The 18,695-nt window shown below is 37.7% G+C and overlaps 1 protein-coding gene across 1 annotated transcript in view; it reads left to right on the forward strand.

Moving 5' to 3' along the window:
- RYR2 (ryanodine receptor 2) overlaps window positions 1-18,695 on the forward strand; it is a 246,664-nt gene that overhangs the window by 136,772 nt on the left and 91,197 nt on the right. Inside the window, 17 exon segments of the mRNA XM_083606142.1 lie at window positions 253-526; window positions 868-982; window positions 2,406-2,538; window positions 3,152-3,255; window positions 5,414-5,549; window positions 6,519-6,705; window positions 7,712-7,817; window positions 8,323-8,443; window positions 9,180-9,349; window positions 10,198-10,418; window positions 11,027-11,117; window positions 11,437-11,577; window positions 12,523-12,686; window positions 13,418-13,496; window positions 15,131-15,220; window positions 16,467-16,604; window positions 17,971-18,048. Coding sequence (XP_083462268.1) covers window positions 253-526; window positions 868-982; window positions 2,406-2,538; window positions 3,152-3,255; window positions 5,414-5,549; window positions 6,519-6,705; window positions 7,712-7,817; window positions 8,323-8,443; window positions 9,180-9,349; window positions 10,198-10,418; window positions 11,027-11,117; window positions 11,437-11,577; window positions 12,523-12,686; window positions 13,418-13,496; window positions 15,131-15,220; window positions 16,467-16,604; window positions 17,971-18,048 — 2,348 coding nt within the window.

The raw sequence follows: 18,695 nt of genomic DNA on the forward strand, positions 1-18,695 counted from the left end.
TTTTTTTTTTTTGCAAATGATTTATGAAAGCTTTAGTAGGGGAATATGATAGTAATACTTTAAAATACAGTGTCACTTCTGTCTTCCCATTACCTTTTAATAAGCTTAACTATGTATTATTGATTTAGTAAGAATATTCAGTAAAGGCATTTTTCTAGTTCTGATACGTATAGCATATTATACACTTAACTAGCTGGAGCTGAAGGTGAAAAAGCATTGCTATATATTTGTCTTAATGCTTTCTACATTTAGCAACTCTCCAACAGCTGATCTCAGAGACCATGGTACGATGGGCTCAAGAATCAGTCATAGAAGACCCAGAGTTGGTGAGGGCCATGTTCGTTTTGCTACACCGCCAATATGATGGAGTTGGTGGCCTGGTTCGAGCCTTGCCAAAGACATACACTATAAATGGCGTATCTGTGGAAGATACAATCAGCTTACTTGCTTCTCTTGGTCAGATCCGGTCTCTCCTCAGTGTCAGAATGGGCAAGGAAGAAGAGAAGCTTATGATTCGTGGATTAGGGTAAAACCCTTTTTCTTTTCTCTTAATTTGTTTGATTAATCCTAGGTCTAATCAGTTATGGCGGGAAATGACTCTCATGAGCTTCCGTTTATTTTGAAGATATTCATACATTTTGAGTGCGAAAAGACGAGCCACCACCATAGTGATTTCATGCAGCTTCTATCTATCACTGAATGCGGAGTGGCAGCCTGCATAATTTTTGCAGAGTATGCCTTCCTAAAATTCTTTCTCTTATATGACATGGTACTAAAGGGAAATAGTTAAAACAATTATTGTATTTTTATTTATTATTGTAAAGTGGTTGGTATATTTTTTAAATATTTGATTTTTTTTCATCGTAGAGATATAATGAACAATAAAGTTTTTTACCAACATCCTAATCTTATGAGAGCATTAGGTATGCATGAGACTGTGATGGAGGTAATGGTGAACGTACTTGGAGGAGGAGAGTCAAAGGTAAGAAGACATTTTAAATATTGACTGTAATTCCAGATATAGACCGTGTACACACTGTGCCTTTAAAGCACATTTGAACCACATTCTTTCCCTCACAGAATTCTGAGCTACAATTCCCAGAAACTCTTAGCAAACCACAGTGCCCAGAATTCATGGAGGGGAACAAAATATGCTTTGAAGGTGCTTTAAAGGTAGAGTGGGTACACAGCTTATAGTTAGCAGCTTAACTTTCATCAAGGTCCAGTGAAGGAGATACATATGATGAATCAGGCTTCTAGATGCATATCAATTCCTAGAATTGGAGCCCCAATCCTAAATTCAACATGCATCTTCTAAGTATGGATGCGGTATCTGGGCTACATTCTTTTAATGGAATGTCTACCCCCTTCCAGACTGGAAGGAAATTCAGTGTGAATAGGCAGCATCCATACTCAAGATATGTATCTCAATTTATACCTTCATTTCTTTGCTCTACCAGGTAGTGAGCACATGGTTCTCCTTAGCTTGGTATGTTTTGGAAGCAGAAATTGGTGAATGGAGAGGAAGGCTGAAAGCACCCCCCTCTGTATCGGCCTCTTTCTCTTCCCCCATGTGCATTGGATACCGTCCTTAAGAATTTACTTGGAAAAAAACACCATGCCCCTTTTTGCTATAAAGATAGACATAAAAACTATTCTTTGTGGTTCTGTGTCTAATTTAATTTTAATTAAATTTAAAAATGAGTGTGGTGCTATATTTTCTTACTGATACAGAAAAGTTCCTAGGTATTGGTTTAATCCTGACTGCATATGAAATTCAAAGACAAACAAGATAGAAAGAGCTTTAAGTGTGTTAGTATCTAGCAGGGGTAAACAACATTTTTCAGCTGTGGGTCGGTTCACTGTCCCTCAGACCATGTGGTGGGCCGGACTATATTTTGGAGAGAGAAAAATGAACGAATTCCTATGTCCCACAAAGAACCCACAGATGCATTTTAAATAAAAGCACACATTCTATTCATGTAAAAACATGCTGATTCCTGGACCAGCCACGGGCTGGATTGAGAAGGCGATTGGGCCGCATCCGGCCCATGGGCCTTAGGTTGCCTACCCCTGGTATATAGTGATCCTCAAAATATTAATTTGAAAGGAAATTAAGATGAACTCATGGATTTAAATTAAAGCTAAATTAAGCTAAATTATTTTTGTTGCATTTTGATTTCTGCAGAGGGCCTCCACTTGCGAATAGATTAGAAATGTGTAGTGTTCCAAATGCCTGTTTGGAAGATGTACAGAAGAAATAACTTGCAGGACCATGTTTTGTAAAATAAGGAATTTTTGGTAGCTGCAAAAATTCACAAAACACATTAAAAATATTAAAATGCATGTTTTTGTTTTTTTTTTGCAAACTGTTATATTTTTCTAATATAGTATTGTTTGTCTAGGAAATCACCTTTCCTAAGATGGTGGCAAATTGCTGTCGTTTTCTATGTTATTTTTGCCGCATCAGCAGGCAAAATCAAAAGGCTATGTTTGATCATCTTAGCTATCTTTTGGAAAACAGCAGTGTTGGGCTTGGTAAGTATTCTAAAGAGCCTGCTGTTCCTTCAATTCACAACCCATATATTCTGTTGCTGTCTAAGAAGTCTTTGGAATCCACAGGTTGTGGATTGCACCTTTGTTCAAAGCCCCAGCATGTTAGTGAGTGGCTTTGCGCTCACTACCACAGTAGTTGTACAGAACAGCCTGCCCAGAACAGATTTTTTTATACTGGACATGTGAAGCAAAGTGTTGTTTATGATACTGTTACTAAATTATATTAAAAACTGTAATGACATGGACTGAATAAAAAGTACATATGTTCATTTTTAAAATTAAGAACCTCACCTATAATATAAAACCTGTGTCTTTTGGGTAGTAATTTTGCTTAGCTCTGATATTTGTTTGTAAGCCATGCTACTACTTTACATTTTATATACTAGGGTTGCCATATTTCAAACAGTGGAAATCCGGGCAGAAAAGTTGTTGAGTTTGCCCAAAGTTGTTGAGCGAAAGGATTTTCCCAGACATTTGGGTAATTTCCATCTTGGCACTGCTGACGAATGCAGTATTCCAGACATGTCTGGGAAATTCCGGACGTATGGCAAACCTATTATATACATTAAACATTTCTGAAATGTTCTCTTAACAGCATCCCCTTCTATGCGTGGATCAACTCCTTTGGATGTTGCAGCAGCATCTGTAATGGATAATAATGAGCTTGCACTAGCTTTGCGGGAACCTGATCTAGAAAAGGTAAACCAGCTTCCGAATAGCTAACTATATTTTTATACATATGTATCTTGCACATCTTCGTAAGCATCTGTTTACTAATGAAATACAGTAGTAGCCATCCAAATGCCACAGCACAGGGATACAGAACCTATCAGCATCCAAATGTTGCTGGTCTGCAGTTCTCATTATCCCAGACCATTGGTGCTGCTTGCTGGGGCTGATGGGAGTTGGAATCCAAAATCTGAAGACTCTCTCAGGTACCCTTCCCTGTCATAAGATTTCCACATCCATGTTGCTTACCATAGGATTATAATCTCCTATAAGACTTGCAACCCTCTCTACCTCCCAGCAACTGAACAGTTGTCATCAACAGCAGCATGATTCTCTGATCCCACTCAGAAACTGTTAATGACATTGATCTGCTTTGGAAGAGTCCCACTGGATCAGAGCAAAAGCCTGCTTGGTCCAGCTTCCTGTTCCTACAGTGACCAACCAGATGCCTCTAGAAAGCCCACAAGTAGTTTCTGAACATTCTTCTCCTACTTGTGTCTTCAAATGCCTCTGATACCAGAGCTAAAAAATAGCTGCCATGACTAATAGCCATTGACTAGTAAAAATTTGGACCTGGGTATTCATAGTGCTGCAGGATGTGGCCCCATCCTACAGGATCTATGTGGAAATCTATTTCCATCTCTGAGTTGCTGTTTCTTGATCAGCAGCTATCTTACATGACCCTATTTTAAATGTGTGGAGGTATGTACACATTTTCAAACTAGATTTTGATTTTTAGTTTAATTACAGAGGAACACGACCTGAGTGGAAAAGCAGATCTGTGAATAATCAGCATGAATAAATAAGCTTGTGGTAATCATCTTTAAAAGAGTAGAGAAGTGAAGTGTTCTCTGGGAAAATCAATGAATAGATCACTGATGCAGGAGAAAAATCAACGCTGCACAAATTTTACATAATTGGGAGAAGTTCAAAGGAAGTTCAGCATGTTTACATTTCTTTGAATTCAGTGGAGCTTCAGTATGCTCCCCCCCCCAAGTGCACCCCATTCATTAATTTGTGCCAGCAGCTTATCAGACAGTCACATGATGTTAAGGTCTCACGTTTGTCTAGATTTTTCACTAGATCATAGAATTGTAGAGTTGGAAGAGACCTTGAGGGTCACGTAGTCCAACCCCCTGCAACAACAACAACAACAACAACAATAATAATAATAATAATAATAATAATAATAATATTTATTTATTAATTATTCCAACGAAATAATTCAACAAAACACTAAAACACTAAAATACAATAACCTATTAAACATTAAAAGCTTCCCTAAACAGGGCTGCCTTCAGATGTCTTCTAAAAGTTTGGTAGTTATTTTTCTCTTTGACATCTGGTGGGAGGGCGTTCCACAGGGTGGGTGCCACTACTGAGAAGGCCCTCTGCCTGGTTCCCTGTAACTTGGCTTCTCGTAGCGAGGGAACCGCCAGAAGGCCCTCGGCGCTAGACCTCAGTGTCCGGGCAGAACAATGCAGGAATCTCAACTAAAGCATCCATGACAGATGGCCATCTGCTTAAAAACTCCAATGAAGGAATGTCCATAACCTCCTGAGCAAGTTTGTTTCACTGTCAAACAGCTCTGTCAGAATGTTTTTCCTGATGTTTCATCAGATTCTCCTTTCTTGTAACTTGACTCCATGGGTTTGGGTCCTACCCTCCATAGCAGGAGAAAACAAGCTTGCTCCACCTTTCACGTGACAGTCCTTGAGATACGGTGTTTGAAGATGGCTATCAAATCTCTTCTCAGTCTCCTCAACCGTTCCTCATAATGCTTGGTTTCTAGAGCATTAGAAACCAATCTTGGTTGCCCTCCTCTGCACACATTTCAGCTTGTCAATATCCTTCTTAAATTGTGGAACCCAGAACTGGACACAGTATTACAGGTGTGGTCTGACCAAGGCAGAAGAGAGCAGGACGGTGACTTCCCTTCATTTAGACACTATACTTCTTGTTGATGCAGCCTAGAATAGCATTAGTTTTTCTTTGGGTTTCTGCTGCTGCAATAGCCAGTCTATTGAAAAGGGAGTAAAAGAGGACTTCCTATTAGAATACTGGCTTGAGCTTTTTCTTCTTTTTTTGCAGTAAATGCCTCTTTTGTTTAATTTTGCCTTGTTCTTAGGTAGTCCGCTACTTGGCTGGATGTGGTTTGCAAAGCTGCTCATTGCTGATTTCTAAAGGTTACCCAGATATTGGATGGAACCCAGTGGAAGGAGAACGATACTTGGATTTTCTTCGTTTTGCTGTTTTTTGCAATGGTACTGTAGGAGCCTATTAATTTTGTACCACTATTGTTGTTCCGAAATAATTATATAAACCTTTGACTACCACTGCTACTAATGCACCAAATTAAGTGGTGCTCCTCTTGTGTTTTATGTCACCAGCCTTTCTCATTTGTTTTGAAGGGCTAAAATTGGGAAATGTTATTTTGTATTCTATTTTTTAAATATGGGAACAGTTATATTGCTTTCTGTTTTGTTATATGCCTGTGTAACTGTGACATAAATTTTCTAATTATTCTCCTTTTGTTCTTTGCTGATTTGTAAGTGGTGTGTTGTATGTGCAAGTGGCTGTAGGGCAAGCTTTTGCAGAATATTGCAATCATTGATAAAACATTAGCCTTTACAAATCTGAATATGCAGGCTCTAGATTGCAATGATTTCAAGATGACTGTTCTTTACCTTGAACCAGGGTGGCTAAGAATATGATGAAAGTACTGTTGTAGCAAAGAGGTTGAAGCAACAAAAGAGTGAACTAAAATAAGCATTTGGTAACACTGGATGAGTGTTAAAATTCATCTATATGCACACTCCAAGTGTCCATTTCAACTCCCTTCCCCCAAGTCTTTTTCACCCTAGCCCCTTACTTTTTGTCCGTGTTTCTTTCACTTTTCTACTTCCCAACAATATGTCAGAAATCAGAAAGTCCTCTAAATGGCTTGTAAAGGTTGATTTGGCTAGGCATTCCAATGTTTCCTGATCTGGATATAGTTGGATTGCCCTACTTGCAGCCAGAATAATAATAGTCACCTTCTCAGCTTACTTAGACGTGGGTTTCTCCCGTCACTCTTAGGAGGCTGTCATTACAGCTGGATCATGTAATGAATAACATTTCTGCTCCATCTGGCACAGCAACATGGTGCTGGTACCAGTTCATCTAGGCTTGTTCCCACCCCCATGTAAGCCCTGGATTGTGACTTTGGCTGTGGCCTTCCTTACTGACTGTAGGAGAGAGCGTTGAAGAGAATGCCAATGTGGTGGTGAGACTGCTCATTCGACGTCCTGAATGTTTTGGACCAGCACTGAGAGGAGAAGGTGGAAATGGCCTGCTTGCTGCCATGGAGGAAGCCATAAACATATCAGAAGACCCCACAAGAGATGGACCTTCACCGAGTAGTGGATCCAATAAAACACTGTAGGTAGTAAAGAAGGGGTTAACTTCCCCAGACCCATTTTGTAATAGGTCTTACAGAATTCAGTTTTCTAAAATAAGGCTTTATTAATAATTTGCAAATACTTTGTCAGCTGCCAAACCTAACAGGTTTCTAAATGCAATAGTCCCCAAGAATTCAACATTTGAAACTTTTGGGAGTATTCGTAATAATAGTACATTTTCTGTTTGTTGTAAATCAGAATAGTAGTATTTTATTATACCACAAATAGGCAGATATTTGCCTTGAATTTGACATCTTCTATTACTCCTGAATCAGTACCATAATTCACTGACTTTACATAACTTACTAGCAATGGAATATATCAATGTATTACTAAGGTGCTTTGGAAAATAAATACTGTATAATGCATTTTGGGGCAGAGCAGTCGTCTTTCCATGGTTCTTAAATATCAGGTGGTGTAAGTCCATTTATTGCAGGTGTGGGAGGAAGGGTTTAAGGCTGGGCCAAATAACTCCTCCCCACACACCTTTCATGGGACCATCTCTCATGAAAAAGTCTGTAATTACCAGAGGGAGGGCAAATTCTAAGAACTTTGGGGGATTGGCTTACCTTTGAAGAGATGGCCAAGCCCCACACCTCTTTTTAGAGACAGAAAAACACACACACACCCTTTGCCACCACTTGAGGTAGCAGCTTACCTGCCTTCAGCAGCCTGGCATTGTTCCCTTTGTGGTTTGATTCACAGTGCCCCATGAAGGTAATCTTCACTGAATTAGCATAGGGCTCCCAGTGACTACATGTGGATGGCTCATTACATAAATGTAAAAGAGATACCTCAAGCTACATTTTCTTGTGGAGCAATGTTAGAAGTCTACATAACTGGACTCCAGAGTCAGTCTGAGGCAATTATTATTAGATGTGCCAGGGATAAAACCTAGTCTTGCTTTTGTAACAAAGTTAAACTTCCATAACAAATTCCTCGCTGACCCTCTTTTTTCCTTCCTGTTGGGAAAATAAATTAAACAGAAGTGAGGTGGAAGAAGAAGATGATACCATTCACATGGGAAATGCCATCATGACCTTTTATGCTGCTTTGATTGATCTCCTAGGACGCTGTGCTCCAGAAATGCATGTAGGTTCTGTTGTTTACTAGTGTTTATCATCCTTGTTTAACATCTACTTGCTGCTAATTGGTTAAAATCAGAGCACAGGTTTAATAGTACTGCTGTTTCTGAATGGGTATCAAGTTGTAAGTTGCTGCTGTTGTTGGTGGTATACTCTTGAGAAACTTGAGTTTTGGCTTTATCCATTCAGACTTTTTAAGCATAACAGCACTTTAGCATACAGGGAAATGGAACCATTGACACCGTTACCTCTTCAATTCTAAGTGAGTGAAGCTTTCCAAACATACTTAACACGAGCACTACAACTTTCCAACCTAGTGTCAATATACTGTGTACTATAACTCTAGCTTCTCATGAATACCTGTATGTTAAGCTTTGCTGTAGCCCCCCAGTATTCTAGATTTTTAAATCATTGTTTGAAATCATCACTGTTACTCTCTTGCTTATGAATAATAAGTGTACATATTATGATATCAATCATATAAACAAATGCTTGCATTACTCCTTCGTTAGCTAATCCATGCTGGCAAAGGGGAAGCAATTAGAATACGATCCATTCTGCGGTCTTTGATTCCTTTGGAAGATTTGGTGGGTGTGATTAGTATTCCTTTCCACATGCCAACAATAGCAAAAGGTAAGAAAAGTGTTCCATTTTTATTTCTGATATGTTCTAACATAAAAAGCTTGACTGATTTACAATACCTTTTTCTCAAATATGTATGAAAATTAAAATGGAAATGAAACAGAAATTCACACTGACTTTCCTTGTCACGAGCCTCTCAGTTGTAGAATTTCAGGAGTATGTGATTATTAAATAATGATTCGAAGATAGTAAACCAATAACTAGATGTTCAGTATCAATATTTGCAATAACAAGGATGCCATAGTGCTTGTGATTGGAATGATTTAGGTTTTATCTGCCAAATTCCCTTTATTCAGTCAAGAAAATGGGTAAGCCATCTAGAGGATGTCTAGAGGATGTTCATACACTCATTCTTCTTGGCAGGAAGTAGTTATGCAATCATATATCCTAATAGTGATCTCAGTTCTCTGAGAGCCGGTCCTTATGTAGGCAAGTTGGTACCATCAATGCTCAAGAGGGAGGTATGATACCATAAGTCTTGGGAGAATCCCAGGTTTGCTGATACAGAAAAAATTTCAGGGGAAACAAGCCATTTGAGGACTGAACATGCTCAGTGGACATGGACTGTTGGCTGACTAATGTCAGAGGGGAAAACTAGAGGGGAGGAGGAATGAATTGGATTGCCCGAAATCCTGAACAGAAGCACTCCATGCTGCAACATTTTGTTGCAGGTACAATTTGCTTGTATCAGTACCAGAAATCTGTGTAATTGATTTTTTTTCCCCAGATGGCACTGTGGTGGAACCTGATATGTCAGAGGGGTTTTGCCCAGACCACAAGGCAGCCATGGTATTGTTCCTTGACAGGGTCTATGGGATTGAAGACCAGGATTTTCTTCTACACCTTCTTGAAGTTGGCTTTCTGCCAGATCTTCGTGCTGCTGCTTCATTAGATACGGTAACAATTAACTTTTGATTACTAGGTTCTCTCTTTGATCTAGATCTATACCATGCATGTATTCTGACTTCTCAAAAATGATAAGGAAAGTTTTTGCAATACTCTAGAATTGAGCATTGAAAGTTGGGAGACTTCAGATTCCATGGATGTATTGTATAACTTTAGACAAATTCAATTTTTCATGTAAGATATTATTATCTACTAATAATAAACAAATGTTTAGATAAATTCAGAGCACAAAGCCATTGAAGCAGTGTAAAGTAAAAAAAATAAAATAAACTGCAGAAACACAAAATCTGTGAACAATAAAAGTTTTTTTTTTTAAAATCAGACTCTAAAACAGCAAAATGTTTCATAAAATATAAAATTAATCTTCCATAAATGACTGGGTTACACCTCAGAAGTGCCTAAACAAAAATGTATTTAGTAGGTGCGTAAACATCATTGTATGGCACTCTCAGCAGTTCACACCATCTGAGGAGTTCGTAATTACATTACATTACACAGGCATTTTGTAAATTAATTATTTTGACTGTTCTTATTTTTATTGTTTTATATTTTGTGATTACAGACAGCTGAATCTTCCAATTAAAACAATGGGAAATGAAATGTGAAATAATAAACATGTTATGTGATTTTAGCAAATATATGAGTGTTTTAAATATTGAAAACAAATGGTAGAGGAAAACAAAACAAGTCTAGCACACTCATAATTTCCTTTTATTCCTATAAAATTCATCTTGCCTTCCTTGAAAGCAAACCTAATAGATTGTCATCATGTTACTATGTAACCATTTTGTATAGAACAAAACTTACCTACCTTAATAGCTTTACAATTTATTTTATAGGTTGCTCTGAGTGCTACAGATATGGCCCTGGCTCTCAATCGGTACCTCTGCACTGCTGTTTTGCCTTTATTAACTAGATGTGCTCCTCTTTTTGCTGGCACAGAACACCATGCTTCCCTTATAGATTCCTTGCTACATACTGTGTACCGACTTTCCAAGGGCTGCTCTCTTACCAAAGCTCAACGGGACTCTATTGAAGAATGCCTACTCTCCATATGTGGGTAAGTGTATACTTCTGGGATTTATAGGAAAATTAGTTTCTAGAGCGAAAGTGCCTCTTAATAACATTGGTGATAAATGTTTTTAATGTTTGATATTTTATCGTGTTTTTAGTATTCTGTTGGGAGCTGCCCAATATATTGTATATTATAATCCCAATATGTCACCTCCCTGATAATGTACTCAAGATAATAATAATAATAATAATAATAATAATAATAATAATAATATTATCTGTGCGCTGCCCATCTGGCTGGGTTTCCCCAGCCACTCTGGGCGGCTTCCAGCAAAGATTAAAATATATTACAGATGCTTTGAATGTGCTCAGGATGCTTTGAAATAGCAACAGGACATTACACCTCTTTGGGAATAAATTCCATTGAACTGTGAATATTCATAGGGTTGGATTGGAATGGATGAATACAAGTTTATGGGTTTCTTAAAATTATTCTCATAAGTCATAAGAGAATCCAAAGAAATACAACAAAGTATAAACAGACATGTGCAGAATAAACTCTACACTGTTTGGATAAGGTCTGCAAAGTCGGTTGCTTGCTATCCTCCAACAGTAGAACACATTTTCTACTCACTTTATTCTTTCTACTTGCAGTCAGCTGAGGCCTTCAATGATGCAACATTTGTTGAGAAGATTAGTGTTTGATATTCCACTGCTAAATGAGCATGCAAAGATGCCTCTTAAGGTGAGTGTGGTCTTTAATCTTCCCTTTCAGAATATACAACTGCCACTTACCATCATCCCTCAGAATCTAGATCTGATAACAGCATTTTGACTACACTGTGAAGCAAAAACATTTCGTCACAGTCATTTACATCCAGCACACTCTTCAAAACAGATCATCATCATTATTATTATTATTATTATTATTATTATTATTATTATTATTATATTGCCCTATACCTGGAGGTCTATGTCTCAGTACCTGAAACGGATCATACCTAACTGCTCTACAAAGTTTATAGTGGATTCTCTGAAACTGAGTTATTTTTTCCCCTCCCAAGTTGCTGACAAATCATTATGAAAGATGTTGGAAGTATTACTGTTTACCAGGAGGATGGGGCAACTTTGGTGCTGCTTCAGAAGAAGAACTTCATTTGTCCAGGAAGTTGTTCTGGGGTATTTTTGATGCCTTATCTCAAAAGGTAACTTTTAAGTTTATGTTTTAAGCATGTTGGAAGAATAATGTACTCTTATTTTTCTAATGTCTTTTTTGAGAAATGGATGTTCCTGCAAACCCTTTATTAAATGTTCTTCATAGTTTCCCCAGCAAAGTTTGATTGCCTAATAAAATAAGTATATAAAAATGACAATTTATAGCCATGAATGCAACTAAATTATTGTACCAGGATCCCTGGCTTTTAACGTAATGTTAAGACAGTATTCTCTGAAAATGAATAATTTCCAAATATGCAATAATAATTGTGCATTACATACAAAATGTGACTCCTTTGTGTATAAACAAGTGCTTGCACATGCATGCCAGGTTTTATTTCCTCTGATAATTCTGGCAATAGCTCCTCATACCACATTGGAGGCCATGTCTGCAGTCCTGCCAAATTGTGAGGACACTTTACATGGTGGCTGCTTCATGATTCCACTCCTTTTGATAAGGCCATTATAATTACCATGTTCACCAATATATACTACTTGTTATCCTTCAGTTTTGGAGCGCTCTGTAGAATGCAAATAAATAAAGTAAATAAATGGGATAAAATAGAGAAGATGGCAGAAAGCTGGTTTCAGAAAAAGATTTCGCACTACCCCCTCTTTTTTTAAGTGAATGGTGGTGCCCTGGAACCACCTAAGGACTCATCTTTGTATTTAATGTCATGTTTTGAAAAATTCGACTGACATCAGCCCTGTGGGATGGGGTAATAATAATCAGGATCACCATAGATATGGAGGAGAAATTTAACCCCTCCCTCCAGTGCTATTTGCATAGAGAAGATCCTGAATGTACACGCCATGGTAGATCAAAAGTACAAGTGATGCTAGCTCAGATACTAAAACATTGCTAATTTTCCAGCAAAAATAGAGGCTGTCTCAATTCATTGCTAGGTCTTTTGTATTCTACTTTGTCTTCCCAGAAATATGAACAGGAACTATTCAAACTGGCCTTGCCGTGCCTGAGTGCAGTGGCTGGGGCTTTGCCTCCTGATTACATGGAATCAAACTATGTGGGTGTGATGGAAAAGCAAGCGTCCATGGATTCAGATGGGAACTTTAACCCACAACCTGTTGATACTTCAAAGTAAGGATTTATTATACTGTTGTGCCACTTCTGGTGTATTTTGTCCAACACGCACTCAGCTCTCGCCTGCGGTTCCTAGAAGCTGTCCGCATGCAACAGCAGCCACATCCCAGGAAACAACTTCAGCTGGCTGGCTAAACAAGGTGAAGGTAGCTCATGGGTCTCTAATCCTCAGTGAGCTAGAGACTTCCCCTGGCTCTGGCAGATTGAGCAGATGAGACCAATAGTGGGTCTGACGGTCAAGAAGGCAGTTTCTGCACAGGCTATAGAGGGAAGTGAGGGGCAGATGATGCTTGTCAATCTGGGAAGGTAGCCAATCAAGGAGAAGGAAAACTCTGATCCTAAACCTTTGCTGCCTTGTGGGAAAGCTGGGGAGACAAGTATTGTATATTGAAGAGGCACTTAAAGCTGATTACTGTAACCACTTCTTGGACCACTTCAGGGAAAGTATTCCAAAGGGGGTCATCACAGAGGAGGTCCACTTACATGTTATTACCAAACAACATTTGGCTGGTTTTGTAATGATCAGCAGGGTTTCCTTGGAACATATCGAAGCTTAACTTGGTCTATATTGGGGGGTGGGGGGTGGGCTGCTAGGTATTTGCTGGTCTCAAGCTCTTTTAGGGCTCTAAGTATGTTATGATCAACTGTTTTTTATGAAAGAAGGATTAAAAGGAATGCACAATTTATTATATATATTATTAATCCTGGTCTTGTATTTTCTTATCTAGCATTACAATTCCTGAAAAGCTAGACTACTTTATTAACAAATATGCAGAACATTCCCATGATAAATGGTGCATGGAAAAGGTAAAATGTTTAGCAACTTTTCCCCCCAAAGCATATTTAAAGTATTAAAAATCTGTCTGGATAATAGTCTGAAACACATTTTCCATTTTTAGTATCCATCATGGAATCTTGTTTATGTTGCATGAGTAGAACAGTCTTCTTTCTTTAATCAAAAAGTTTTCTTTAAATGCATTTATCTTCTGAGTTTCAGTAAATGAGTAGTCCCTGTTTTTACATTTATACTAATCTAATTAGTTAACACTTTTTCTTTGCTTTTTGCTTTTAGTAAGGATGTTTATGTTTGTTATCAGATATTTGGATGGTTGCATTTGCATGGTTGCCTTCTATCTGGAAAATGACATTGTAGATCTAGAAAAATAGAAATCATAAGTATCTGATCCAATTTTACCAACGGTGCATATTAGTGCCGTGGGGTGGATGGATGCCAGGTATATTTACAATGCTTCTGCATCATGCATGCACTATTTAATATATGGTCCTTTAAAAAAAATTGTTCTCTTTGAAGAGCACCTCTTGTGTGGTAAAAATATAAGTTTCATGACCACAACATACACATGCAAGCTTTTAGTTACTATTTGTTTTAAAATGCACTTGATTTAAGTCTATATCTACTATAGTTGGGACTAGGGAAGCTGGAATAATCCACTTTAAATGGATTTATTCTCAGAATTTGGTGGTTCTGCCCCAATTGAGCTTTCCCCCCATTATATCAAGTCTCCCATTACATCTGAGCCAACTAATTATATGCAAAATTATATGCAAAAATTGTATATTATACATATAAAAGACTCAAGTGTCATTCAGTATTATATTTCTGCAGCATAAATTTATAGGTATTAATACATGAGTATTTTTAAACAATTATATTCATTGTTGTATGCACCTGTTACTTTAGGAAACCTGGAGAGTATATACATGTAATATTATTCATATAATACTGCATATTATATGCGAGAATTATTCACATATTTAGGGCAACCAATTAAAAAACCTTGCTTCTTGTTGAAACCAAGGAGCGAGACAGACAGAAATGAAAAACAAGCAGCAAAGATAAGTTTGACACCGAGATTTTCAGAAAATTCTCTCCATAGATGGGACCTGCAGCACAATGGTGCACTGGAGTGCTCCACTCTGTTCTACCTCCTCAGCCACATTTCTGTTTCCATTCCCTAACACTTAGTCAGCATTCCATGCCCTCTAAGTGTGCTCAGTCAATGGGCTGTTTTTGTTGTTGTTGGGGAGGGGATGATTTTCTTCCCCCATCTTTAAAAAAAAACTTTTGCAAACCTTTGGGTTCCTCTTAGCCTGTGCATGGATAATGTAGCTGTTTTGGCTACATTAGTATTCTGAGAATGAGTTCACTATTAGTATATATGATAAGAAGTTCTTAATAATCATATATATGATAAGAAGTTCTTAGTTATTGCATGACTAATTAGAATATAGGATATTGTTATTACAGCCGTTAAGTCATTTTAAGTTCAAAATAACCAAGGCAAAAATATGCTGGTGAGTCTAGTTCTCTTGGACAAGTGGGTATAGCATAATGATAGCATGCAAAAACACCATCCAAAACATAAATGACATCAAGATTCCTGTTCAGCTTATTCCCTCCCGCTTTTTATTTTTATCAGTTTGCAAATGGGTGGATATATGGTGAAACATACTCAGAATCTTCCAAAGTGCAGCCATTAATGAAACAATATAAACTGTTAGCAGAAAAGGTAAGAAGTTCATATCAAATGTTTTGTTTGTGGTGATATTTTCATTTTATTATTAAAATTAACTTTAGTGATATCTAAAACAATAGACAAATCCCTTGGTTGTTAGAACTCCTCTCATATATTAGAACACATTCTAAGTTAGGAAGACGGGATTAATGATATCTTTGTGCAAATTGAGCACGTTCCACCAGTCTGAAGTTTCTCGTCTGGTCTGAGGCAGGACTTGTGAGAGAGGAAAGAGAGTAGGGCACTTCATTACAATATAAAAAAAGTCATCATAGCCAATAGGTTTTGTAACACTGACCAACAGTTTATGAATATGCTGAAAAACCCAGCCATGGATAATCATGTGTCACCTTCATTGCTAAATTCCTTCTTCCTAAAAATGGGAATGCACAGTTTAAGGACTCTTCAGAATGGTGACTGGACTTCACCTTATGCAGAGCACATGTGGCAGCTGTCCTTGCTGCTCAACACTTGTGTCCATCCTCAGTGTTTACCAGGGCATCCCTCATATGGCTGGATGCCCATCAGGAGCTAGACTGTGTAACAAGAATGTTACTTAAAATTTCCAATGTGTCTTGTTCCTTGGTGGCCTCCCTAAAAATAGAATGGCTTATCTATGAATTCTAAACACATAGAATTAGATTCCTCAGTTTTTCACCTCATGTCAGGGCTACCCTCTTTATGAATCTTTTCATCAAACCTTTACATGAGCTGCACCTTTTAACAAATAATTTGCTTCTCTCTCTTTGGCCTACGTTGACATATTGAGTTTAAGTGATGGGCTTATCATTCTTCTTGTTTTGTCCAAGACTTCCCTCGTCTTGTCTTGTGTACACCTGTTGAGATAATCTGAGATGGCTGGTAGTGTAACTTCATCATCTCTACTTCATACAGTGATATTGCAATTCATCCTTGCAGCCCACCTCTGATTCCATTTTTGTGTGTGAAAAGTTTGTTACGTTGACTGCAGTGAAACTTGTTTTAAAATGAATATTTGTAGAATCAAGCTATATTTCTGCATTCCAATGTGGACATGCTGGGTAGTGTGCCAGTTATTCTTACATTTTAATGCTATACCAGAGTTGGCTAGACGTCTGGGACTTACCTAGGCAACTATTAGATTACTATTAAATTACCGGTATGTAATAATTAAAATATAATAAACAGTGTTATAAGAGAGTGTACTGTCCTCTCAGCTACTTGATAACTAAAAACATAATCATCTATTTGCTTTCCCTAGGAGAAAGAAATTTACAGATGGCCAATCAAGGAGTCCTTGAAAACCATGCTTGCTTGGGGATGGCGGGTTGAAAGAACGAGGGAAGGAGATACTATGGCTCTTTATAACAGGCCACGCCGAATATCACAGACAAGTCAGGTACATCCTCTATCGTGCTGCAAGTGTTTGCTTCTACCGAGTAACATAATCTCAGGCATCCAAAGGGTAATAAATATAAAGGACTAGTTTAGATGTAGAGGAGGATTTGGCATACTATCATGAAAAATAATCACGTACCAGCTTTATTTGCTGCTGTACTTCAGTTGTGTTGCACACGTAGGAAAAAGAGGTGAGGAAAATTCTAAAGCTGTGTGTGAAGTTTTGAACGAATCAAGTAATACAGATTGAATTATACAGTGTTGTGACGCTATTTTGTATGTGTTTTTTTAAAAAAACTTGCTATTTATAAAGAGTCTTAGGGCTGCAATCCCAACTCCTGGCCAGGAGCATCAGTTCAGTGGAGCGTTGGAGCCACCAACATATCTGAGGTTCTGCTGCTTATGCTGGCCCAGGGCAGAAGGTGATACACAACTGTTGTTCTTTGCTCTGCCAACTCCAGGCTGGTACAGCAGAGAGACTCAGATTAGGTCCATTGCTGGTAGCTGGATTGGCTTATGTTCCAATGGAACATTTGCCAACTAAGTCTGTTTCCTCCCCACCCAGTTTTGGGGGTTTATGCTGGCTGTTACTGAAGGGAGAGGGATGTTTGCTTCTGTTGTTGGTACATGGAACAGAGACCTCCATGGTAGCAGACATGCCCCCAGACCAGTGGAACCTTGTGCAGCAAGATTTCCATCACATCCTAACTCCTCCAGCTTGGCAGGTCAGGAGTTTGGATTACTCTGTATAGGTAATCGCAACTATTCCTGATAAATGATTATCAGGATTGCAGTATTTTCTAGAAAATAACTTTAATCTACAACAAAGTCCATTATTATTTTTTGGATAGTGTACCAAGAGAGATTCTGGGGAAAGAGAAATGGTAGCATTCATTTCTTTAAAATATTCTTTGCCTTTTCCAGTAGAGAGACCATTTCTTCAAGTTGAAATTTGTATCCTGTACCTGTAGTTTTTGGAAGAATATCGTATTAATGCTCAGCATGTCTCATCTTTTGGTTCCATTTCTATTTGATTTCACTGTGATTCCTTGCACATGCCAATTATTCATTTAGATAAATGGAAAATTGGCACAATGCAGTTTCATAAAGTCCCAAAAATGTCAGTATTGTACTAACAATGTTTTTTTATTATAAAAAAAATTATCTGGACTGTGCCTAACTCTTATTAATCTGCAGCATTTTGCATTTTAATAGAGAAATATGTGTAGGCTGATTGTCAATTGCTCCCTCTTTCCCGATGGATTTGTTAATAAACCTCTTATCCTTTGTAAGTTGTCATTTAACTTTAAAACTTGTATTTGGTTATTCTTTTTACTTTTTTTACACATCTGTTAATATTTACTCAGGTTTCTGTAGATACTGTCCATGGTTATAGCCCTCGTGCAATTGACATGAGTAATGTTACGCTCTCCAGAGAACTGCATGTAAGTCATATCACAGCTAATGTCATGTATTAGAAACATTTAAGAAAGCTTTTGTTTCTTTCACCATGTTTGTACAATGCAAGTTCCCTGCTTATCCTCTGGTAGCTATCATTCATAAATATATATGACATCTGTACAATTTTAAGAATTTCCAGAGGGTTAAGCAGGTTAGTCTTTGCAGCAAAAACTAGTGGGTGCTATTGTAGGTGCTTAAATTCAACATTTGTATTATAATTTCGGTTACAAAAAGTGGACTACAAAGAGTAGTCCCAAGCAGAGAACAGCGTACAGCTTCTTCAATGTATCTTGAGTAGTTTTTTGGTTTGAAAAAAAATTCAAGAAGATAAATCAGTTAGAACAATTAAGAACTGCAATAACAATTAATTCTGTGCCATGGCAGTGATTAGGGATAAGAGCCAATGTAGCAGAGGAGAAATCTGTTGTGTGACAGTTTTTACCAATTCTCTGCATTAAAGCAAACATTTCTAATGTTTGAGATCATTTCTTGAAGCTTAGATTTGTAAAATTAATGTACTAGGAAGCTAATTATTGGGGCGGGGGGATCTGAAGTGCACCATTGCAACTTTAGCAAAAGCATAATAATGTAAAAATAAATGCAAAAGAAGCTTCATTTAAAATTGGCTATT

Source organism: Podarcis filfolensis (genome assembly GCF_964270895.1).
Source record: "Podarcis filfolensis genome assembly, chromosome: 3".
Lineage (NCBI taxonomy): Eukaryota > Metazoa > Chordata > Lepidosauria > Squamata > Lacertidae > Podarcis > Podarcis filfolensis.